This window comes from Mastigoproctus giganteus, chromosome 5 (genome assembly GCF_048544385.1).
Source record: "Mastigoproctus giganteus isolate SK-2022 chromosome 5, ASM4854438v1, whole genome shotgun sequence".
In the NCBI taxonomy this organism is placed as follows: domain Eukaryota; kingdom Metazoa; phylum Arthropoda; class Arachnida; order Uropygi; family Thelyphonidae; genus Mastigoproctus; species Mastigoproctus giganteus.
The window spans coordinates 67,355,477-67,382,288 of record NC_143579.1 but is presented as its reverse complement, the minus strand read 5'-3'; the positions used below and the strand labels follow the sequence as shown (position 1 = coordinate 67,382,288).

At 36.4% G+C, this 26,812-nt stretch overlaps 1 protein-coding gene across 2 annotated transcripts in view; it reads left to right on the top strand.

Moving 5' to 3' along the window:
* Window positions 1–26,812, top strand: part of LOC150085464 (ketohexokinase-like) — a 149,632-nt gene that overhangs the window by 82,985 nt on the left and 39,835 nt on the right. For both annotated transcript variants that reach the window (XM_090373273.1, XM_090373272.1), the window contains exon 4: window positions 4,599–4,671. In XM_090373273.1, the coding sequence (XP_090229399.1) occupies window positions 4,599–4,671 (73 nt within the window). The remainder of the gene's footprint in view (window positions 1–4,598; window positions 4,672–26,812) is intronic.

The following is a 26,812-nucleotide window of genomic DNA, read 5'->3' as shown; positions in this document are numbered from 1 at the left end:
GTTCATCTGACATCCATTTAGGCATAAACCTCGAACAATATTTCTTAGTTGGAATGGAAACCCAATAGCTTCCAAAATTACTTCCTTGAATGCTTCCCATTTAGAATTTGCTGTTGGTAACATCATCAGTTGGCCCCATTGTATAGAATTTAAAAACTGCCTGAGACCACTGTAATCATCTTTATGAAAGGAAAAACCGTTCCCTTTACCCCTCAGCCTGTATATATTTTTTCAGGTACTCTAGAGTGATATTGAATACCATATGGTAGTTACAGCTTTAAGTAAATCCTACATCAGTATACTGTGATCATCGCTACTTAGTGGCTCTTTATCTGCAGATTCTTAATGCATGAATAATCACTGCTGATAATTCATGATAAAAAGACCTAGGGGTAATTGTGCAGTCAAATATAAAGTTCGGTGAGCAGTGCAGACGGGCTGCCAGGACAGGTCATGGAGTCTTGTCAATGATATATAGGAATTTTGCTAGCAGGGACAGGGAGGTGATTATCCCGTTATACAAGGCAATGGTCAGGCCACACCTAGAGTACTGTGTACAGGTCTGGAGGCCTCATTTTAGGAAGGATGTAGATTTGCTAGAACGAGTACAAAGAAGGGCAACAAGATTGGTGAGGGGAACAAAGGGGTGCTCTTACCAAGAAAGGCTTAAGTTCTGCAAAGTGCAGCGCCTGGAGAGTAGGCACCTGCGAAGTGGTCTGATTGAGGTGTATAAGGCCTTGAATGGGTTGAGCAAGCTGAATGCTGATGGGATTCTTCCTCTTGCTCAGATTAAGAATCTGAGGGGGCACAGTTTCAAACTGAGGAAAGATATTTGTAGAATAAAGAGTGATTTAGAGAATTAGGAGAGAGAAAGTAGCCATTGTAAAGCAGTCATTGGTTTTACTAGAGGAGGTAGCCATCTTTAATGATATCACAATTACTTCGGTGCCACGAGAGGAAATTCCAAAATTTTTCCATACAGCAAACAAGTGATGAACACTTTCTTGAACAATACTTGAAGACTTCATACTTGAAATGAAAAAAAAGAATGGACTGTCGTCATAATGGTATGTTATCTGAATTGAGAACACTTTATTATTAGTAAAGATCTGTACACATTGATATTATCCTGTAGTATTCAAATAAAAGACTCCCATTCATTAAAACTGGCTTTAATTAAAATTTTTGAAATTTTAACCAGAATAATAAGAACATTATAATTACAGCTTGGAAGTTACAATATTTACCTTATAATTTTCAGATATGGGTATTTATTTTCAAACTTTAACCGCAGTCGGGAAATTTTATTTAACTTTTAATTTCAAAACTTTATAATTTCACATATTATTCCCGTTTAGGGTACCTGCCCATAAGGCTCATAGACTTCAGTTCGAATCCCACCAAATGAAATTATTTTTATGAAAAAAATATGTGCCATCATCCAGCAGCCAAAATAATAATAGCGGAGTCCAGCCTGTGCAAAGGAGTATGAGAAGCAGCCATCGGAAAAAAATATCGGAGCATGGAGCAAAGAGTTGTGGTTATGCAAGGGATCGTGGAAGGCAGCCAGTGCCCCCCCACCCCGGCAGCAAAAACATACCGGAGTCTGAGGCTAGTCACATGATTGATGACATCACCCGCACAGACGGTGGAGGCAGGTGGTGCCACCTAGTGGCAGCGGCAACAATAAAAATCGGTTCAAATCACCAGCACTCCTACTATCTTTTAGAGAGCCGGTTGCTAAAAATTTACCAGCATACTCCTGGTTATCAGGGTTACAGTGTGATAATGTTGTATTGCATGTACTGAGCAATGTGAAAACCTGGTTTTAGGAAAATAATGTGAAGAAACTCACTTGGCCTGCCCATAGTCCACACTTGAATTTCATCAAAAACCTTTTAGTTGAACTGGAATGATGGATAGCTAATACTTCCCTTTTCTAGCTGAATTGATAACTGCATGAAAGGAGGAATAGACACAACTTTCTGCTGCCTTCTTCACAGAAGTGTTCATAAGTGTACCCACAATGGTTATACACATTATTGGTTTGTTCATTAATACTTCTGTTTTTCCCAACATGATGGTGTCTGAAGACTTTGAGTAGGATAATATATTTTACCACTACATTATAGAACAGTAGTTGAAATCTGATTTAAAATTAAATTTATTTTCTAAATGCATTTGAGCTTTTGATGTTACAAAAGTATGAACATTTTTATACTAAAATTTCTTTTATCTCTTTTTTGAGTCAGCATAACGGCTGAAGCATATACTTTTTTGGTGGCAAATTTTTGAAGAGATAAAAGATTACTGTTATGAGTAAATATAATACATTACACTCTTTAAAAATCCAGAACCAGTGGAGACTGAGAGGTGTTGGATTTTGAAATTTTCCATATTTCAGAGAGGAATACCTAGTGGTTGAGTAGTTTTAGAGAAGCACATATCAATGAATATTTAGCACAAACAACTGAACTTATTTACATCTGTAAGCAATTTATAATTGTCTGAAAGATAGTACTAATGATTACAAATGTAAATAACAGCTTAATTTGTTAAATATGAACAAATGACAATAAACATAGTTAAAGCAAATATTAGTATTAATAGTGGTAGAATGGTAGAAATGATGCAAGAAAGTAAGCTTATACAGCATCAGCCAAAAAAAAAAAAAAAAAAAAATGAATTTCAGTCTAGCCACTTCCACAACAACAGATGGAAGCTTGTTCCAACAATCAACCACCCATTGGCTGATTGCTGCAACAAGTATAGTACTGTGGAGAAATTCAATCAATTTCTCGCATGTAATAAAAAAGCTCACTAAGTTTTGTTTTTGCTGCCATTATAACTATAGCAGAGAGAAAAATAACAGGAAATCAAGGTCACTCACTAGGTCTTTTCTTCTATAGAGTTAGACAAGCTATAAAACTAGTTAAAATGGGGATAAAAAAATCTTGGTCATGTGGAAATTAAATCTGTTGTTTGTGAACATTAGTGTCATAAACAATAAATTTAATGAAGAATACATTTTTCAGTCTCTCTCTCTTTGCTCTCAGCTGTTCTGAAGTGATACTAAACTGATCAACAGTTCACAAAAGCATTGTTTAACCAGCCACAGAGCTGTAATTTTCAAGAGCAGTTTGTACTAAGTTATAAAGTTTACTGAATAAGAGAAAGCACTAAAAGACGGAGGTTCAAAGCTATATGGGCTCAGAGAAATTACAAGATGCTTGCAGGACTACCTTATCCTTTCATCTGAATTGAAAATGCAATAATCTTAATTCTCACAGCAAAACAAACTTGACTTTGTAATGAGTTGCCCTGATATTGCACTACTTTCAAAGGGATGGCCTCATCAAAAGGTTAATTGGCCATTTGTTTAAAAGATGAGACTGCAATAGTCCGTTTCAGAACACTCGCAGATTTCTTGCAAGATGGCAGGTGGTCTCTGGTGAAAGTGTTCAGACAAAATAGATTGCTTTTGATTTTTTTTTTTTTTGTTGTTGTTTAAACCCCAAACACAAAAGGTATTAGAATCTATAGTACTTAGTACTGTGTGTGGGTTGAAAATTAAAGAAGATCCTTGTTGACATTAGACTTGAATTTCTGCAGATTGTAATTTTTAGAAAATATGTGTGAGGGGAGGTTGTTCCAGAAAATGGAAGTTGAAGAAATAAATAGGGAAGAAGAAAAGTTGGTTCTGTGAGTTTGAAGTTGGACAGTAGAAGGATGCTGACTTCTTTGGAAGGGGGTGCCCATGAAAGTATCTATAGAAAAGGCATGTGGCAGAAACAGAACATCTATGAGACAGAGTGGAGAGACTTTGCAAGAGATGGGTCATTAATTAACCTAACTTCCCTCTTTTGAATGTAGTCTGAGAGAGAGAGAGAGAGAGAGAGAGAGAGAGAGAGAGAGAGAGAGAGAGAGAGAGAGAGAGAGAGAGAGAGAGAGCTATATTACAACTTTGAAAACTGATTTTTTATAGCACATGGCAACTCATATCAAACAACTTTTTGCTTACTTACAATTTGTTGATATGGCAACTCATATCAACAAATTTTTGCTACTAGAGTTGTTACCACTTGCTGATGTTGCTACCACTTGCTGTCTGATGAAAATAAGTTAGTCCTGAAACAGGTTGTCATAACAATCTTATCACTTAAACAAATGGTCAGTTAACTTTTGTCGAGTCATTTGTATAAAATAGTGCAATATCAGGGTAACTCACTGCAAAGGAAATTTTGTTATTCTGTGAGAATTAAGGCCATTGCATTATCTCTGCTGTTTAATTCTTGCTCGCTGTTAAAAACAGTTTAAAAGACAAGATAGTTCTACAAACTTCTTGAAGACAAATCATGTAAGATGAATGCAATCATTGATACAAGTGGCATATTACTTTTTAATATTTCCAAATTTTAAATGGTCGATTTCTTTTATAAAATGTGCCAGTTTTAAAGAATTTTTAATTGTAATATGCTGGATTTTATAGTTTTATAGAGGTTATTGTAATGCTACTATCTGCTTGAACACTGTTTCAATAAGATCATGTACAAAGTAATACAGTTTTCAGCTGGTTTTTTTTAAATTTATTTTTTCAGGGACCTACCAGAACTAACTTTGGATGACTTTAAAAAGATTATGCTGAATGAATATAAATGGGTTCATTTTGAGGTATGCTGTTTGCTTTCCACACTGGAAATACATTCTCTTGCATATATACAGGGGATCCCTGATATCCAAGTAGTCATTATTCGAGTCCTCACAGTTACGAGGATTTGAAAATTAAAAAATTAAAGGAAGCCCATGAGAAAATTGACCAAGCACTTGCATAAGTATAAATGGGCCTGTTGTACTGGGATCCATGGTACAATGAAATAAGATAAGTGTAAATCCAATAAATATCTTTAATTATGAATACTTTGGAGTTCCAAAGTATTCATAATTAAAGATATTTACTGGATTTACACTTATCTTATTTCAAGCACTTGAATATTTTTGTGAGAATGATCCTCTTCATGATCGTGCAGCAAAAGTTAAGCGCAAAGTTAAGGACATAACTAAATGCTATGACAATTTTATCTGAAAAATACGGCTAAAAAAAAAAAAAAAACCCTCTGGATTTATTCTTTATTTGTAAAACTGAAAAATAGTGTAACTTCAATAAACTTTACTTAACCTTACTTCAAAAACTTTACTTCAACATATAATAAAAAATGTCTAATAAAATATTTGTCTCATTTTTCAGTTCCTTCAGTTCATTTTTTGCTATGTATAAGTATATAATACATACATTACGAAAATTTGGTCCCCATTATATGTGGATTCATTTTAAGTGGAATTTTCTGGAACCAATTATTCCTCCGGTAATGAGAACCCCCTGTAAATAGTTACAAATTAGTTCAAATTGAAGTGGTTTTTTTTTTTTTTTTTTTTTATATACTACTAGAAATATAATTCTTGTTATAAGAAATACTGTTTATTTAACAAAGAGTTATAAATATAATGATTGTGGAAATATAACAGGCAAGTTATATAACACACATACACCTGCACACAATTATTACTTATTCTGCTCTACAGTTAATTTTTGTATAAGTAATTAAGTGAATAATTTCCAAATGGCATATTGGTTTTCATTGTATGTTGTTTATTTTGTATTTGATTTTTACGTATGATATGCTGATTTCAGAAATGTTACTGAATTTCTGAAATCAGCATACCATTTTTTCAGAAATCACTTAAGTTGATGTCGTTAACTGCGGGGACTCGGATAATGAATACTCGGATACTGGGGACCTCCTGTAACATACAGAGTGGACACTCGCATAGACGACAATGTTAATTCTGGTTACACGTTAAAACACACACACGCAGTGGAGCCACCAGTTGAGCACATAGAAACAGGCCGGAACATTGCAAAGAGTTCCTGGAGAATTTTTTAAAGTTTTGTAATTGTGATATATCGATTCATTGATTATTAGTATGAGATATTCACAATTAATTGTTATTTTCAATACAAAAAAAAAAAAAAAAAAAAGACGTTAAGAATGGCGGAAGAATAGTGAAATATAACACAAGTAAAGGTTTCAGCAAGTTTATATTAACAGTTATAGTAGCTGTGTGCTAACGTTGAATGCCGCCGTTTTCTCTTTCCTCAGTTCATATCCCTCCGTTTTCACCTCCCGGCATTTTATCCCCCCCCCTCATTTTCTCCCCTCTTATACTTTTCATTCATTTCTCCAGTGTAATGTTGTAATTTACTTATGTTTTCATATATATATATATATATATATATATAATATGCCTTAAAATATTTTTAATAGTTTTTTATAATACAATGGCCAGACATTTGCTAATTAACATTAATAAATAAAGATTTTTATATACACACTACTGGGTTCAGGTGGCTAATTATAGCAGGTTTCAGTACAATTCTGTGAGTACAATGAAGCACTTGTCTCACTGTATTGAAACCTTTTATTATCACCCACCCGAATCCAGTAGTATTTACATAAAATTCTGTATTTATTAATGTTTATTGCAACTGGCACACATCATTGTCATCTTAATATCCTTCTAGGCTGCATTTTAGACAATGTCTGGTGATTATATTTTAAAATATATTACTTATTTGACCTGAACTCCATAAATTTACATCTGCCATTTTGACTAATCTCAACTGTTGCTTTAGGTTTCGATGTAATGAATGAATTGAACTGCTTTGACTTCAGTTCTAATTTTTATTTAACTCTTTTCCTTTATTTATTTATTATTTTAGGTTTGGCATTCTATGAACACTGCATCATTTACCTGCTAGCCAGAGCTACTAATACATTTTTTTTATACTTCACAGAAATACAAAGAATCTGGATTCAGTGAAAAATTTGGAAGATAATTCTCTGTGACTAAATTGTTTTTTTTGCTGAGTTTATATTAACGTTTTAGTCCCCTTTTTGGTGATATTTCACGTCTCTCGGAACTGGTACCTTACAAGGGGGGGGTACTGCTAAATTATTATATAATTGGCATTATTTTAAATTTAAATTGGATTCATTATTATTAATTGGATTTAATTGAACTCTAAATTATTTGGGGACTTGTGACTACAGTTTCTGTCTTGTAACCTTTATTTTCCCCCTCCCTGTTGATTTAATTTATGTTAATTTTTAAGTTAACTTTCCCTCTACAATTTTGCCATGCTACTGGCTTATGTATTATTTTTATATGAAATATCTGTTATGTACTGGGCATCATGTGGAGGATGTGCATTTTGCTGCCTCTAATGATAGCTTAATATTTATCTTCTTATTTTATGTTATTACATTATAAAATTTTTAAGCCATTATTCAAATATATATATATATACTACAGTGTTTATTGAACCTAATTCAAAGGGAACCTAAATGCCAAATGAAATTTAATAAGAAAATAGAATATAGGTATTCAGAATAAAAGTATACCTATTGATTGTTTGTTTGTTATTTGGTTTTTAGGAGTATTAGCAACTAAGACCTTATTGCTCCGGGTATATGCAGTGGTCATTCCCTGACCTTTCTGCATCCTCCGTATTTGGTGGTCACAGGCTCGAACCCGGTCTAATCAAGAAGCGTGTGCTACACTGCTGCTCCTGCCCACCTGGCTACGGAGGCGCCCTACATCTATTGAGCCATAAGGCCAAATATTTAAGTAGCCTAAGTTGGACTTCATTATTATACCCTAAATTAAACATAATTAATAATAAAATACAATAAAATAATATAATAATAATAAAATGATGCTGAAGCAAATTACTCATAAAAGGATACATTGAATGGTAATGAGGGTTAGCACCACTCAATATATCTTATCAATAGTTGGCTAATGCTATCTGTTTCTGTTTGCCATTTTCCAGTTTGTCTAGGTCCAAATACTCTAAAATTATAGCAACAACAGCAATCTATGTTAAATGCTATTGCTGCTATAATTTCAGAGTATTTGGACCTAGACAAACTGGCAAATGGCAAACAGAAACAGATAGCTTTAGCCAAGTATTGATAGGATATATTGAGTGGTGCTAGCCCTCAGTCAAAGAAAAATCCTATAAATAAGAGTCGCTCAAATTGTGGGTGGGTGATGGGCACAATTTAATTTATACCATTCAATATATCCTTTTATCAGTAATTTGCTTCATCATCATTTTATTATTATTATATTATTTTATTGTATTTATTATTAATTATGTGTTTAATTATAGGGATAACACTGAAGTCCAACTTAGGTTACTTAAATATTTGGCCTTATAGCTCAATAGGTATACTTTTACTCGAATACCTATATTCTATTTTCTTATTATATTTCATTCCTTTGAATTTGGTTCAATAAACACTGTAGTATATATATTTTATAGACTGATGTAATGTTTAATCAATAATTTGATGGCATTAATCTGATCTGAGACTCTTTTTCTAATTTTCTATTTATTACTTATTTCATGTTTATATATATATATTTGCACTGGAGTGCTTGTATCTGTTCTATTTTTTAATTTTTGCTGCATCAGGACCACCACTGTTCAAGTCCTGTGCATTGGCGGTTCGATCTGGGGATCGGGTGGCTGACTGATCTTTCAACTCGCCTTTGCGGCGATTTGTCTAGCGATCGAAATGCAGCGATTCCCCGACCATTATTGGCCTTGTGGTCCTCTGTTGAGATGGGGCATAATGGTCAGTTTATTTTTGGTTTATTTTTGTTTTATTTTATTGTAGTAGTTTACATCTCGGTTAGTGATATTTCACATAAATATGGACCTGGTGCCCGTCAGAGGGTACGCCGTTAAATTTCTATTTAATTGGCTTTCGAAATTTAATCTATTTTACTATCCTTCCATTTAGATGTTCTAAATTATCTTAGAGAGTTTCTGCTGCAATTTTTACTCTTGTTGCCCCTCTCTTCCCTCCCTGTTGGTTTATCGTTATGTTTTATTTTCGCTCTTGTCTTGCCATGCTGCTGGCATTATTTTTAATTCCTATTCTAATTTATTTTTATGGTTATATTTCAAGCATCATGTAGAGGAATATGCTTTTTGCTGCCTCTGATGTTTGCTATACCTTTTTATTTTTATTATGAAAGATTCAGTTTCCAACTATTTTAAACTTTATTCAAATATATGTATAATTATATATATATATATATATATATATACAGCCACTCCCTGACTTACGTAAGGGTTGCGTTTCGCAGAACTCTACGTAAGTCGGAATTTCCCTAAATGCTTATGCAGCACTCGCAAATTTGATTGAAGCAAAAAAGAAATGTTCGACGAACATGTAAATAGAATTGTTTATTCAATTTTTTTTTTTTTTATCTCATGCACAGGAAAAATTACAAAAATTTCAAAATTATAAAATTACAAAAAGAGAGGGGCAGGCATAATGTCAGCAAGTTTTATATTTTGAGCATCATTGTTGCCAGAATTAACTCTCCAGCTGATAAGCACGCTGCTCCAGAAGTTGAGGGCTGTGGAGATTTAGAAGGGGTTTTTTTCAACACATCACAAAATTTCTCTGCAGCTCCAGAATTGGCACTGGCAACTTCACCGCATACTTTAATGTTTTGGAAACTAGTGCGATGCTTGAACCTATTAAACCCCCCGTTGCTTGCCATGAACTTGGCTTGGGGTTCGCTGTACTTATCCTTAATATCTTCATAAATACTTCTTGCTTTTGCTTGAATGGCCATTGGACTCGGGGGGGGGCCTTGCTTCTGAATCAGATTTTCCATTCATATTATTAATAGCTTTTCTTGTCGTCAATATAGCACCTGAACACTGTTTTGTGATCACTGTTGATCTTAAATGCATTGATCTTTTATATGTGCACTGTCCCTTAAAATAGTATTCACTGTTGAAGCAGTGACACCTAATTCCGTGCAACAGATGACAAACTTTGTCCTGCTTTGTAATTCTTAATTAATCATCTTCATTTCTAAATTAATTTTGTTTCATCTCCTAGCACTGCCAGCACTTACACTTTCTGTTGGTCCCTTTCCTTTCACCATTGTAATAAGTAAATAGGAATGAAGAGAAGATTCTGAAAATTTATTTATGTTTTTTTATGATTGAAGATTTTTTCGCCATAATACCATAAAGTAAAAACCCACCGAATTCCAGTTATCAGTATTATCGCAAATGCAATAAGATCGAGTTTACTACTCGTTTATAATAGATTGCGCTAACAGAAAAGCCCAATAAACAGGAAAGTGCAAATTGTTTTTATTGTTTTGTGGTTGTGACCTCCAAAAATGTGTTTTAGAAAAATATCACAAAGGCATTCAAAATTGATTCTTATAACGGAACATATGGTAACAATGAAAGTGTAGTGCAATTTCCATTATAAATATGACCTTTTAGAGAGATAAAATTTCAACTTTCAAGGTCTTGGAATGAATTACCAAAAAAAAAACAATCACGATATTTTCGTGATACCTCCGTTTATTCCTACGGGATGCAAAATATGTTTCCACTATTTTTTTAAGTTTGCACCAGCTGGCAAAAACTTATGTAAGGTTGAATTTCCATAAGTCAAGTATTACGTAAGCCGGGGAGTGGATGTATATATAAGCACATATTACTTGATGCCCCTTCTGAACATTTAGCTGTCTCCAGTTTTGGGAAATGCTGTTATAGCATGAGACGTGTTTCTCATGTTTACATACACAGAGAATGAGAACTAGTACACTACTTTTCTGAGGACGATTCTGTGATTTTTTGTGGTAATGTAATGACTTAATGAATTATTTAGGAATTATTTACATTCCTACACAGTGGAGACTTTTTATTGACTCAACAAAGAGGTGTCTCAAAGATGTGTTGCTCCATGATGGAAATAAATATGGGCCAATTCCAGTAGCTCACTCTATGCATTTGAAAGAAAAGTGTGAGAACTTGAAGAAGTTAAGTATGAAGAACATGGCTGGTTGGCCTCTGCTAACATTAAAGTGATAGGCACGTTACTTAGAGTCTGGCTACACAAAAATGCCTTGCTTTTCATATAAATTTTTGTGTATACAAAAATACCTTGCCTTTTGTGTAAGTGGGACAGTCAGGAAAGAAGTAAGCACTGGGATGTCAAGGTTTGGCCAAAGAGAGTCAGTTTGCTGCCTGGATTAAAGAACATAGTTCATAAACCACTGATAGATCCACAAGCTATCCTCTTTCTACCCTTGCACATCAAACTGGGTTTGATGTGCAAACATCAAACCTAGTTTTTTGAAAGCTTTACATCAGGAAGGTCCCTGCTTTAACTACTTTTGTACTAAATTTCAATCAATCACCCAAGAGAAGCTAAAACAGTATTTTTGTTGGATCTTGAATTTGCAAACTGATGAGGGACCAAGATTTTGAGGAAACTATGAATAAAAGAGAAAAACAGGCACGAATTAACTTCAGGTCTGTTGTTGAGAACTTCTTAGGGAACAGACTCTTAAAGATCCAGACTAAAAGAAAGAATATAGTTGAAAATTGACCCCAGGGGCTCACATCTGGTGAGTATGGGCTTGGCACACCTAGGGATCCTGAGCTGGACATCGTCATTCATGTCAAAGTACATTTTTTACACTCCTACGTTGACTACGTAGGATAGGATTTAAATGCATGGAATGCATATAAATTATCAAGCGACTCAGAAGCCTATGGCAGATATAAGCTTGTCTGTAATCAGGTCACAAAGGAAGTTAGGCAGACAAAGGTAGATTAGGAGAAATCTTTGGCAAAGGATGCTAAGAAAAACAGCAAAGATTTCTTTACTTATATAAAAACTCTAAAAGGAAGGGGCTGAATCTGATTGGTCCACTTAATATCAGTGGTTCGATATTGTAGCAGCGTGCTTAATGATTTTGTAATAACTGAGAGCAAAGTGCAGGAGAAATTGTTGAAGTTAAACATAAGAAAGGCACCTGGGGTGGATGGGATCTATCCAGTTATATTAAAGGAGGCGGCAAAGCAACTAAGCAAACCCTTAGCCTTAATTATGAGAGCGTCCTTGGACTCAGGGGAGGTCCCCATGGACTGGAGATGTGCAAATGTACCCCCAATTCACAAAGGGGGATCGAAGGGTGACACGAGTAATTACAGACCAGTTAGTTTAACTTCTGTTCCAGGTAAAATAATGGAGTCACTGGTTAAAGATGCATTGCAGGATCATCTAGACAAGACTGCAGCAATAATTCAGACACAGCATGGGTTTGTTAAAGGAAAGTCTTGTCTGAAAAATTTGATAGGATATTATGATGTGGTTACAAAGGAACTGGATGCAAAAAATTATTTTGATATCATATATTTGGATTTCAGGAAAGTTTTTGACACTGTTGCGCATGGAAGACTATTGTACAAATTGGAGCAGAATGGTATTAAGGGTAAGTTGCTACAATGGATAAAAGGATGGTTAAGTGGGAGAAGACAGAGGGTGGTAATCAATGGGTGCTGCTCTTCGTGGACTAATGTTATTAGTGGAGTCCCACAGGGTTCGGTGTTGGGTCCACTGTTGTTTTGTATATTTATCAACGATATTGATGAAGGTATATCAGGCTTAGTGTTGAAGTTTGCAGATGATACAAAGGTTGGAGGGTTGTTAATGACAGTAATGGCAGTGTGCTACTGAAACAGGATCTAGATAATTTGGGCAGATGGGCTAAGAAGTTGCAACTGAAGTTTAACCTTGACAAATGCAAAGTACCGCATATGGGTAGAAGTAACCCCAGAGAAACGTACCAACTGTGTGGTACTACACTTAAGGTGGTAGAAAATGAAAAATACCTGGCAGTAATTGTGCAGTCAGATATGAAGTTTTCTGAGCAATGCAGACAGACTGCCAAGGCAGGTCATAGGGTTTTGTCAATGATGTATAGGAATTTTGCTGGCAGGGAAAAGGAGGTGATTGTCCCTCTGTATAAGGCAATGGTCAGGCCACGCCTTGAGTACTGCATACAGGTCTGGAGGCCTCATTTCAGGAAGGATGTAGAGTTGCTTGAGTAGGTGCAGAGAAGGCAAAAAGATTGATGAGGGGAATGAAGGGATCCTCTTACCAAGAGAGGCTTAAGTTCTGCAAATTGCAGTGGCTAGAGACTAGGCACCGGCACGATGATCTGATTGAGGTGTATAAGGCCTTGAATGGGTTGAGCACACTGAATTCTGATGGTAACCTTCCATTTGTTCAGATTACGAACCTAAGGGGGCATAAATTCAAATTAAGAAAAGACAGATGTGCCGAAATTTGCCTTTAGCCAGCGGATGGTTAATTGCTGGAACAAAATTCCATCTGTCGTTATGGAAGTTGATAGGTTAAATAAATTTAAGGAGGAACTGGACAGGCATGCGGAGGGAATGGTGTGATTTTTTTTTGGCTGATGCTGCATAAGCTCATACACTATTACTACATCCCATAAGATCTAGGAAGTGTTAGTGGAGAGGTTTCACAAGGACATTAAAAACACGGAGAGGAGGTACCAGGGGAGGTGGAATGTCAACATGATGGCCAGCTATTGCAGGATGCCAAAGAGGGACTGTAAAGTAGAAGGATCTGCAAGAAAATCAAAGAAACGAAAATTTGACCCATCATAAATCAGTTTTTAAAATGAGAGTTGGTGTTTAGTGACCTTTTTACCACACTTTCCGTTTTTAATAATATTTTCAACATGTATTTAAATATAAAGTGGTTAAAGTAGTATTTTGTTATAATTTCAGTGCTCAAATTTTGCAAAAATTAATAACATTTTGCGAAAAATCAAAATTTGTTTCATGATTTTTGAAGAAACCTGAAATGATGGAAACAAAATACTAAATACCTTTTGTGTGAATAAGCATTTTCTGAGAAAATGTCAGTGAATTTTTTTTTCAAAATGCAGAGTAGTTTTATTAATCATGATATAACATAACTCCATTAAACACAATAGAAAACCTCATAAATCTGGCACTTTTGAATATTTCTCTGAGGGTAGTAGTAGTAGTAGTAGTAGTAGTGGCACTTGATGCAAGAAAGCAAGTGTAGGAGCTTATGCAGCATCAGCCAAAAAAAAAAAAAAAATCACACCATTCCCTCCAAATACCTGTCCAGTTCCTCCTTAAATTTATTTAACCTATCAACTTCCACAACGACAGATGGAAGTTTGTTCCAGCAATTAACCACCCGCTGGCTAAAGGCAAATTTCCGCACATCTATTCTACATCTGTCTTTCCTCAATTTGAACTTATGTCCCCGTAGGTTCGTATTCTGAACAAGTGGGAGGATCCCATCAGAATTCAGCGTGCTCAACCCATTCAAGGCCTTATACACCTCAATCAGATCACCGCGCAGGTGCCTAGTCTCCAGCCACTGCAATTTGCAGAACTTAAGCCTCTCTTGGTAAGAGGATCCCTTCATTCCCCTCACCAATCGTGTTGCTCTTCTCTATACACGCTCAAGCAAATCTACATCCTTCCTGAAATGAGGCCTCCAGACCTGTACGCAGTACTCAAGGCGTGGCCTGACCATTGCCTTATACAGAGGGACAATCACCTCCTTTTCCCTGCTAGCAAAATTCCTATATATCATTGACAAAACCCCATGACCTGCCCTAGCAGCCTGTCTGCATTGCTCAGAAAACTTCATATCTGACTGCACAATTATTCCCAGGTCTTTTTCATTTTCTACCACCTTAAGTGTAGTACCACACAGTTGGTACGTTTCTCTGGGGTTACTTCTACCCATATGCAGTACTTTGCATTTGTCAAGGTTAAACTTCAGTTGCCACTTCTTAGCCCATCTGCCCAAATTATCTAGATCCTGTTGCAGTAGCACACTGCCATGACTGTCATTAACAACCCTGCCAACCTTCGTGTCATCTGCAAACTTCGACTTTAAGCCTGATATACCTTCATCAATATCATTGATAAATATACAAAACAACAGTGGACCCAACACCGAACCCTGTGGGACTCCACTAATAACATTAGTCCACGAAGAGCAGCACCCATTGATTACCACCCTCTGTCTTCTCCCACTTAACCATCCTTTTATCCATTGTAGCAACTTACCCTTAATACCATTCTGCTCCAATTTGTACAGTAGTCTTCCAAGCGCAACAGTGTCAAAAGCTTTCCTGAAATCCAAGTATATGATATCAAAATTATTTTTTGCATCCAGTTCCTTTGTGACCACATCATAATAACCAATCAAATTTGTCAGACAAGACTTTCCCTTAACAAACCCATGCTGTGTCTGAATTATTGCTGCAGTCTTGTCTAGATGATCCTGCAATGCATCTTTAACCAGTGACTCCATTATTTTACCCGGAACAGAAGTTAAACTAACTGGTCTGTAATTACTCGTGTCACCCTTCGAACCTCCTTTGTGAATTGGGGATACATTTGCACATCTCCAGTCCGTGGGAACCTCCCCTGAATCCAAGGATGCTCTCATAATTATGGCTAAGGGTTTGCTTAGTTGCTTTGCCGCCTCCTTTAATATAACTGGATAGATCCCATCCACCCCAGGTGCCTTTCTTATGTTTAACTTCAACAATTTCTCCTCCACTTTGCTCTCAGTTATTACAAAATCATTAAGCACACTGCTACAATTTGATAACCTTCTTCCATTTTCAAACTGTAATAATTCCTCACGTGTGAATGTAGAAAATACTCATTCAGTTTGTTTGCTATCTGAGCAGGATCATCAACAGTCGAACCATCGATGTCAAGTGGACCAATCATATTCATCCCCTTCCTTTTAGAGTTTATATAAGTAAAGAAATCCTTGCTGTTTTTCTTAGCATCTTTTGCCAAAGATTTCTCGTAATCCGCCTTTGCCTGCCGAACCTCCTTTGTGACCTGATTACAGACTAGCTTATATCTGCTACAGGCTTCTGCGTCGCCTGATAATTTATATGCATCCCATGCATTTTTCTTCTCTGTCACGAGTCTCATTAGTTCATTTGATAACCATTTAGGCCTAAACCTTGAACAATATTTCTTCATCGGTATGGAAAGTCTAGTAGCTTCCACGATTAATTCCTTGAATGCTTCCCACTTAGAATTTACTGTTTGTAACATCGTCAGTTGATCCCACTGTACAGAATTTAAAAACTGTCTGAGACCACTGTACTCCCCTTTACGGAAGCAAAAACCCTTTCCTTTACCCCTGACGGTAGTTACCTCTTTGAGTAAATCCCACTTCAGCACACTGTGATCACTGCCACCTAGTGGTTCCTTTATCTGCAAATCTGGGTAGTTGGCCATACAAGTGCAGAGGGGAAATAAGTGGCCAGATTTGTGCATTATATTCTATTAATTATTTCTAAACAGTTTATATGTTTAAATAACCCAAGGGCTCACATCTGGTGAGTATGGGCTTGGCACACCCAGGGTCCTGAACTGGATATCATCATTCTTCTTTTTCTTGGTGATTCCCTTCTACTTTTGACTCGCTCTCTCTCTCTCTCTCTCTCTCTCAGGGTAACTCGGAAATTTTTTTTTGCCTGGTGCAGCATAAGCATCAGGCTTCCTTGCACCATATGGCTATTAATAATAATAATAAGTACCACCATTAAGGTTGAGAACATCACAACCAGGCCAATCCCCATTAGAAGAGAAATCTTTCAGGGAGATACTCAGCCCACTGTGGTTCTGTCTAGCACTCAACCCGCTATCCACCATGCTTAACGGCAGCAAGTATGGATATAACCTCAAAGAAGGAAGAAAGAACCTGTACACCCTCACCCACCTGATGTATATGGATGACATCAAGCTCTATGTGACAACTGAGAAGCAACTCCAGCAACTACTCCGGATCACCAAATAATTCAGCAAGGACATTAGGATGGAATTTGGTCTAGACAAATGCAAGACCCACACACTGCACCAGTGAAAATTAGTTGGCTGAAACTACCAGCTGCTGACTGGTAAAGAGATCGACGCTATGACAGAAGGAGAGGCCTACAAATACCTAGGGATGATGCAGGCTCAGCAGTTAAAGCACAAGGAAATCAAGAAGTGCCTGACCGAAAAATATCATCAGAGACTCAGAAGTCTGCTGAAAGCAAAATTGAATGGAGGGAACACAGTTAAAGCCATAAACACCTATGCAGCTCCAGTACTAACATACACCTCTGGGTCATAGATTGGACTAACATTAAGCTAGAAGATAGCAGTGAAGAGACTAATAATAGCTCGGATAGAGGGAGGAAGGGGCCTGATAGACCTGATAGAGCAACAGAAAACAGTGATAGTTAACCTGAAGGAGAACAACACAGCACCACTGTACCAGGCCATAAGGAAGATAGATAAGTGGTATACCCCACTCAATCTAAGGGAGGTATCCCCATCCACCCAAACGGCACAAGAAACAAAGTTAGAAAGATGGGCAAAGAAGACACTCCACGGCAGACACTACAATGACCTCCATCAAGATCATATCGATAACATTGCTTCCAATGCATGGCTCACAAGTGGGACTCTCTTCCTCGAGACTGAAGGATTCATGCTGGCCATCCAAGACCAGGTAATCAACACCAGAAACTATAGAAAATACATCGCAAAGGAGCCCGGAATGTCAGATGACACATGTCGACTATGCCACCTGGCCTCAGAGATGATCCAACACATCCCCACAGGGTGCAAGGTGATCACTCAGACTGAGTACACTCATAGACACGACCAGGTAGCCAGGATATTACATCAGAAGCTAGCGAGGAAATAAGTTGACCAAAGAAAGTATACCATACAAGTATGAACCCCCAAGCAGTACTAGAGATCCCAACCCACAAGCTGTACTGGTACCACGCCATAACCCTTGTGGACAAGATGGAAAAGGCTACCTACCTGATTGACATAGCGGTGCCCAACTAGCAATGTCCAGAAAACCCATGAGGAAAAAATTAGGAAGTACACAAACCTGAGACATGAGGTCAAGGAGATGTGGCATATGTAAGAAGTAACGACCATCCCGATCATTGTGTCAAACATCGGTATGGTGCCAAAGACTCTACATAGCAACCTAGCAGCAATAGGTCTCCCAGAGAACACCTACAAGGAACTCCAGAAAGTTGCAATCCTGAACACCCGAGAGTTCTTCAATCAACCAACAGTAACAACAGACATAACAACAACCACCCTGTGTACTTGGTAGCAGTATCCGTCACGGAGTGGAATCCCACAATCAGGGAGAAATAATATAAGAGCAACAATAATAATAATATAAATATTTATATTTTTCAAAGAACATATGTCATTATTACTAGATGAGAGGTATTTGAAAAGTTTGGGCCTGAGCAGGGTTTATTTGAGGAGTCTGGCAACATTGTTACTTTTTCAGCATAGTCCATTTTGGAATCAATACATTTTTGTCACTGATGCTGCAATGTGTTAACCCCAGCTGCAAAGAAAGTGTTCTCTTGGGCCTCCAGGAATGCATCCACTGCAGTACTACTTCACTTTTGGTGAAAAGTGGATATTTTTTCAAATTAGAAAAAATTAGAAAAATATCAGCCAGATATTTTTTAAAATTAGAAAATAGGTGAATGTCTGATTGGGCTAGATCTGATGAACATGGAAGATGTTCCCAGATTTAAAAGCTGCATTCATGCAGTGCAACCATGGCAGTGACAGACTTTGAGCAGGTGGCATGTTGTCCCGATGAAACAAGACTCCTTTGCTGAGTTTTCCATGGTAGTTTTCTTTGGTGTTTCCATGCAAACACCAAAGAAATATGGATAAACCCTCACAAGGTGTCCATAATATGCCCCTGCAACTTTCTGGCTTTTCTTAAGATTTCCACTAGCAACACTTTATCAGCATCCCAAAAAAACCTTGCCAGCAAGAAGAATCAATCTGGCTTTCTTTTAATGGAGAATAGCAGTGTTTACACCATTTGGACTGCTCCTTTGTTCCTGGCTGAAGGTGATGGACTTGCATCTTATCCATGGTCACAAACTTGCAAGAAAATTTACTGGATCTGCTTGAAAATGATGCAAATGCTCACTTGACTTGACAACTCTTCTGCATTTTTTATCTGCTGTCAACAACTTTTGGACCCATTGTGCCAATACCTTTTTCATAGAGAGAACCTCTGTTATTGTGGTACACACACATTCAAATGAGATGCCCAAGATGCTGGATATGTACTGAACTGGCATTTTTTGATCATTTATCACTATACACATTGTCTACAACTTCTGGGAGCGATGAACATTGTGAGCCTTCCACAGTGTGGGTCATCTTCCAACACTCCCTCCATTGTTTAAATTCTGCTGCCCACTTCTTAACCAAGCAGTAGGAAGGGACAGCTTCCTCCAATGTTTTAGCCATATCCTGACAAATTAATTGCTTTTGGCATTAGTCTCTTTTTACCCAAATATTGGATGACGGCACGGTGATTGATTTTGTCCAATTTTCCTCATTCACACAACTTTGTTAACTTCAGGACCTGTAATTAAAAAAAGCTTTATTAAAACTGCATAAAACTTGGTGGGTTACTATTTGAAGTGTTGTTATTCATTCTAAGTACAGAAATTTTTAACACTGTACCACTATCCTTTCATATTCAGGGCACAAACTTTTCAAATGCCCTTCATATATTTGCAACATACTAAATAATTTGCTTTTCAAGACATTCAGTACTAGTTCACAGTATAGTACTTAGTGATATAGTAGGTATATACTTAGTTTATTTAGTTTTTAAAGCAATTCAGTTGCTGAAATCATATCGCATCATTTATACCGTACATTAAAAAATATTGAACACTCGCAGCACATTTGCTGGAGGCAGGATTCAAACCTGTATTTCTTAGACCAGCATGCTACCCACCAGATCAGTGCAACAGCCTGGATTCACATAATGGCTTATTGCTAATGGCTGTCACTCTGTGGGGGATTAGGGATCAGAGCTACTGTAATATCTGATAAAAATATTGAAATATGATTTCTGACAATATTTTTTGATTGTTTAGTCAGCAAACAGCATACTTATTTTATTATACAATTGAAAATACTCCCCAGATTCATGTCAATAAAATTTTGTACTTGATCGTGTGACTGCATTAAGTTATGCTTTTGGCTCAACTGAGTTTGCCGAGTATAGAATATACAGATGATATGAATTACCTCAGAATACCCCTGAAAGGTCTCCTTAGCTGAGTGGTCCTTAGCGAGAGTGCAGTAACACATGTTTTTTGAGTAGACCGGGGTTCAAGCCCATGACTGCTAAATGGAGTTGATCTGCCAACCCACACTGGATGAGCATGGCAGATTATGGTCCATTTCTCTCAACATGAATTGTTGAGGAGGCTTCCATCCTGCAGTGGATTGATAATGGCTGCAGTTTACTTTAACTGAATACTTAGGCTACATTCATGACTTTCCAAAAACTGTAAAATTGGGCATGTGTGATTTGATCATGATAGATTTATGAGATTTTACTATATTAGATTCCATGAATTTTGTGGGCAGCAGAATTTAAATTTATGTGGAATAAAATTGAATAAAACACATTAAGCTTAAATGTGTTTTATTTATTTGACTCTTTAAATGCAAATAATATTCATAATTGAAAAAAGCATTTTCTCCTATTAAATATAATGAAGAAGATAATATTTTTTGTGTGATGTGATTTTTTTTTTATATTCTGTAAAGTGGGTTCTAAAATTTGAAAAGCATTTTTTTAAATTATTGTATTTTCCAGACCATAAGACACACTTTTTTTCTGGAAAATGTCTAAAATTCCTTGTGCCTTATGGTCTAAAGCAGTAGTTTTCAACCAGGGTGCCACAACAACATTCCAGAGTGCCACGTAATTTGGGTTTAAGTTACTTAAATTTATTTTTTTTTAAATTTATATATTTATTTCATTATAAAAAGATACATCCTTATTATTGTGTTCTATAAACCACAATGATAGTATTTACATATGTCAGCTAATCATTCTATTTACAATTCCAAAAAAAAAAGAAAAAAACCTCACATTATAAAAGATAACAGTTTCATTACATACAATATTACGTCATGGTTAACCTATTGTGCTCCCTGTCGTGGGACTTGACATGACACAAACATGTGCCCCAGGACTTATGTATCAAATTAAGTGTGACGACAAGTTGCTTACATATATTGGAGATATATTTGTCTACTTGGAAGAAATTTTTTTTGGAAATAAAAATCATATTTTCTTGGAAATAAAAACACTTTAAGAGGATATCTTCTCCTCAACTGACAGAATCAATCTCTGAGAGATAAATTAAGCTTGTGGGCAACCATGGTGAAGGGAAGAAACTTGGATATGTTTCCATACAGTGCTACAACTAGGAATAAAGAAATAATTCCATTGATTTCTGAGCATCTTGTAGCACTGGAAAAAAACATTCACTACCATTTTCAAAATTACATACCAAAGACTATGCTGGTTGAGGAACTCATTTATTGCATCAGTTTCAAGGCATTCTAAGCTCAGTGTCATAGATCAGGAGGGGTTAATTGAAATACGTAATGATGGTGGCTTGCAATTAAAACATAAAGAAGAATCCATTGACAAATTCTGGATAGAGATGAAGAATGAATATCCTCATATTTCAAAAAAGCTGTGGTAATTCTGTTGCAATTTTCTACATCTTACATATGTGAGTTAGGGTTTTCTGTGCTTACCACTATAAAAACTAACAAGAGGACAGATTACAAATGATTGAGGAAGAAATGAGAATATGTCTCTCCAATATTCCATATAACATCAAAAAGATCTGTGAATAACACCAGGCACAATCCAGTTGGGCTTCTGAAAGAGCTAATTCTTTTAGTGTGTAACCAATTCAGATCACATGTGATGGAGGCAACAAAAAGGATGGTTTCTCGGTTCAACATGGAGTAATTTCAGTAGGAATTACTCTGTGTTGGAATTAGGATCGTACCAACTGTTTGGTACTACACTTAGGGTGGTAGAAAATGAAAAAGACCTGGGAGTAATTGTGCAGTCAAATATGAAGTTTTCTGAGCAATGCAGACAGGCTGCAAGAGCAGGCCATGGGGTTTTGTCAATGATATACAGGAACTTTTCTAGCAGGGAAAAGGAGGTGATTATCCCTTTATATAAGGCAATGGTCAGGTTTTCTGAGCAATGCAGACAGGCTGCAAGAGCAGGCCATGGGGTTTTGTCAATGATATACAGGAATTTTTCTAGCAGGGAAAAGGAGGTGATTATCCCTTTGTATAAGGCAATGGTCAGGTCACACCTTGAGTACTGCGTACAGGTCTGGAGGCCTCATTTTAGGAAGGATGTAGATTTGCTTGAGTGTGTATGGAGAAGAGTAACAAGATTGGTGAGGGGAATGAAGGGATCCTCTTACCAAGAGAGTCTTAAGTTCTGCAAATTTCAGCAGCTGGAGACTAGGCACCTGCGAGGTGATCTGATTGAGGTGTATAACTCCTTGAATGGGTTGAGCATGCTGAATTCTGATGGGATTGTTCCACTTGCTCAAATTACGAACCTAAGGGGGCATAAATTCAAATTGAGGAAAGACAGTCGTAGAATAGATGTGCGGAAATTTGGCTTTAGCCAGTGGGTGGTTAATTGCTGGAACAAACTTCCATCTGTCGTTGTGGAAGTTGATAGCTTAAAGAAATTCAAGGAGGAACTGGAAAAACCTTTAGAGGGAATGGTTGTGTGAATTTATTTATTTATTTATTTATTTTTTTTTAATGAAAACCCCAAACACGAAAGGTATCAAAACCTATAGTACTTCGTACCGTGCATGGGTTGAAGGAGAAGTATGGGGGGGGGATGCCGGAAACTTTGCTCTAGAGACTAAACATGGGTTTCACCACTTCAAGCCTCCAATAAGCAAAGTGGTGGTATTTCACCAGTTGATGAAAGTCATCTACTATTATTTATTTATTTATTTTTATTATTATTTTTTTATTTTTGGCTCATGCCACATAAGCTCATACACTTGCTTTCTGCATCACATGCCTCTATTACTATTACTAAACCAAGTGTTTAAATACCATTGAATGGTATCTCTTTAATTTTGTGGTGAACTATAATTGTTGTTTATTTAGTACCTCTGTATAAAAAATAAAATTTTATATAAGTATAGATAATTTGTATTATGAATTGTAATTTTGTTTATAATTATATTATTATTATTATTATTATCATATAACATATAACAGAGAGAGAATCGGATCTAACAAGCAGAATATTGAGTAGGGGTGCCATAAAATAAAATAAATTACTTAAGGGTGCCATTATTAAAACAAGGTCGAAAAGTACTGGTCTAAAGATATTGTAGGTGTGTATAGTGATGTTCTTATCTCCAGCTATGGTGAAGACATCCAGTTGGCCTTCTGAAAGAGCTAATTCTTTTAATGTGTAACTAATTCATATCACATGTAATGGAGGCAACAAAAAGGATGGTTTCTCTGTTCAACAGAGAGTAATTCCAGTAAGCTTTACTCAACTTTAACCATTAGACATCCTGTAACAATCCTTTAAGGCATTCATTGATGTGTTTGTGAAATATGAGAGAGTTTCCATCTTTCAGGAAATGTGAATCAGCAGTGCCCTTGATGGCATTGAAGATTGTGGTTATCCAGGTGAATTCTTCAATATTTTCTCATGGCGTGTGTTAGAGTTACTGGGACGTTTTGGCAGATTATATGTAGTTAGTGTGTACTGTCAATTCCGTGAGGAGCTACTGGCCTATCTGGAATATATTATTAAAGTTTGTTATGAATTGAGAAATAATTGCTTTATCATAGGAATGGACTCAGTGTTGTGGGAAAGTGGCACTACCAATGAAGGGGTAGTTTATTTTAAGACTGTTTTTTTTTGCAAATAGATTAGAAGTTGTGACTTTTTCATCTACACTGTGTGTAGTAATTCAGTGTTTAGAGATTTTTTTAATGAATAGTAAATGATATTTGTACTACAAGTGACCATAGAGCGATTTTATATGAGGTGAAGAGACAGTTTAAGATTGATGAAATGTTGAGAAAGGCAGCAGATGCTGCCAAAAGCTTCAGTTTTAGAGTAATATGGGTTTAACGCTTTTAATATATAATATTTTTATTATTTTAATATATTCATATGATTTATTGTATTTTAAATTATATTATATTTTATAGTCGATTTTATGTATTTTATTTATTTATTTTATTTGTAATTTAATTTTATCTATGTTTAAAGTTATAATTGGTCAGAGTTGGCGGCATTAATTATGGATAGATTTCCTGACCACAGAGGCCTTTTTAGTGTAAGATTGATGAAATTGAAGATGTTGATAGGTTCGTAGTGTCCTTAGTGAACTGGGAGTTATTTAATAAAATGTTTCATAAGGAATAGATATGTAGTATTGAATTAAAATGGGACAGCAGCCTGGCAGCAGAGAGGAAAAAAATTTAACCTAATGTATTGAATAGGGCTTCTGACAGCTAATATAGAATATAGAATTGGCAGCTTCTGACAGCTAATATAGAATATAGAATTGGCACAATTACAAAAAAGAGTGCAGAGATCCAGGCGGAGTTCTCAGAGGGCCAGAAGGCATGATGAGATAGATGGAATAGGGATATATGAGAGAATTTATGATGGGTTATAAAGCTGTACATTAGAAGAATAAGATTTTTTAAGAGAAAGTGTTGGCAGGATTTTGTTAATAAGGAAGGTAACTCTGACCTTGGAGTTTACCATATAAGATCATTATGGATAAGAAGAAAATAGATAAAGTACAGCATACAATAAGAAGAGATGGGCACTCTGAGGCACTGGGCTGGGTAGATTCTGTAGAAGGAATATACTGGTGTGCAAAATTTAAGGACCAGTCAGGTTTTCACCTGAAGCTTCTCATAGGAGTGGCCTGGATATGGGAAAAGCATACCAAAGGAACCATGTGAGGTACTGAAATGATGAAGGAAACAACACCGACACAACAATGGAAACAAAATGGTACAGAGGGACTTTATTCAAAAATGGCAACAGAGCACTGTCTGCCATGATACAGATGCATCACTGCCAAAGATGGAACAAAGGGAAGAGGTGGTCCTAAGCAGTGCAAGAATCGCCTTCGCCTCTGCCTGCGGCTACTGTTAATCTTTTATTCTGCGAATCCCTCCAAGCTAGCAGTTTTTCGACCCACCTAACACTGCCTCGATAGCATCAGCAAATATTCTTGCACCCTTTATATTTAAGTGTATCCGATCCATATAGAAGCAGTCTCTCCTCTTAGCAAGCACAGACCACATTGAAAAAAAATTCTACCCCATGAGCCTTGCACAATCTTTCCAGGGCCAAATTGATTGACAAGGCTCACATCATATACTGCCCTCTATCGTGTCTGGGTAGAATTGCAGACACTTTCAAATTCAACCCTAGCTCGCAACTGTTTTTCAACATTGTTACTGTACTTGCTAATTAAATCTGCAGATCTTTTACTCGTAAGGTCATTAGTGCCAACGTGTACAACAATATCACCTTTTGTGATATTGTTGATATAAAAGATGATATATGCTGTACATTATCATCATCAACTTTTGTCACTGGCAGACATACCCTGGTCCTGTTCCACCTATCTATCCTTTTTGTGTAATATATTCCCTGTTTCCCTGACAATAGAGTCACTAACAATAACTAGTTCCTGTGGGACCAGTGCATTCTGCCTTGGAGATTGCTACTGTGTTGCCTGATGGGCCCCTCTTATTAATTTTCTCCAGTCATCTAACTTACACTTCAAACTCTCATGGATGCCCATCAGTGCGCTGAATTGGTGCTAATTTCCTCACAGTCTCTGCACCTAGCACACACAAAGATATTCTCCTTGGCTAGATCATGTCCTGTTCCACACAGTTCTGCAAACATTTCACAAGTTGCACATTTTTTCAGACTGTAATGCGTTGGAGAATCACCCCTTCAGTTCTCCTGTGAGCCACAGCACTCTGACTAATCTGTGAGCATTGCTTTGCTGCTGTAGTCTGGATCATGATTCTGTTTAAGTACAATTTAATTAACAATGAAATTTATTAAGATTAATAAATTTTACTGATTAATCGATAATACTATACTAAGCTAACAGATTTCTAATACAGTGGTACGTCTTTTGTTGTCTAGTTTTGCATTAAATCTCACGCTATTTAGTTCGGGATATACATTGTATCGTATAACAATGGCGGCAAGTTACAAATGGTAAAATCTACGGACACTAAGTATTAACTTTCAAAATCGCTATCTAAATTCAAAATAAACCAAGGAGCTTGACAAGGACTATAAGCTACTTATTGAAAATAATTTAATATACCAATTAATTCAATAAAACAGCTAATGGACATAGAAGGACTGTGCAATTTTGAGTCAGTTTGGTGTGACAAGCACTGGGAAAGCAAAAATAAGGGTAGGAGTGTGTTATAAGCCTAATGAATCTGATGAGTACAATGAACAACTATACAGAGAAATAGTTTGGGACAGTAAATCAGAATGTCTTATAACGGGGGATTTTAACTTCCCAGATTCTGACTGGAACTTGTGTGGGTGGTCACTCACACATTAGAAAGGCTTTGTGGATTTATTGGATGTTGTTTTCTGCAGCAGCATGTTCGAGAGGCAACCAGAGGGAGCCAACTCTTGATCTGATTATCAGCAGTGATTATTCATGCATTAAGAATTTACAGATAAAGGAACTACTAGGTGACAGTGATCACGGTGTACTGATGTGGGATTTACTTAAAGATTTAACTATCATCAAGAGTAAAGGGAAGGGTTTTTGCTTTTGTAAAGGTGACTACAGTGGTTTCAGAGATTTTTAAATTCTATACTGTGGAACCAACTAATGA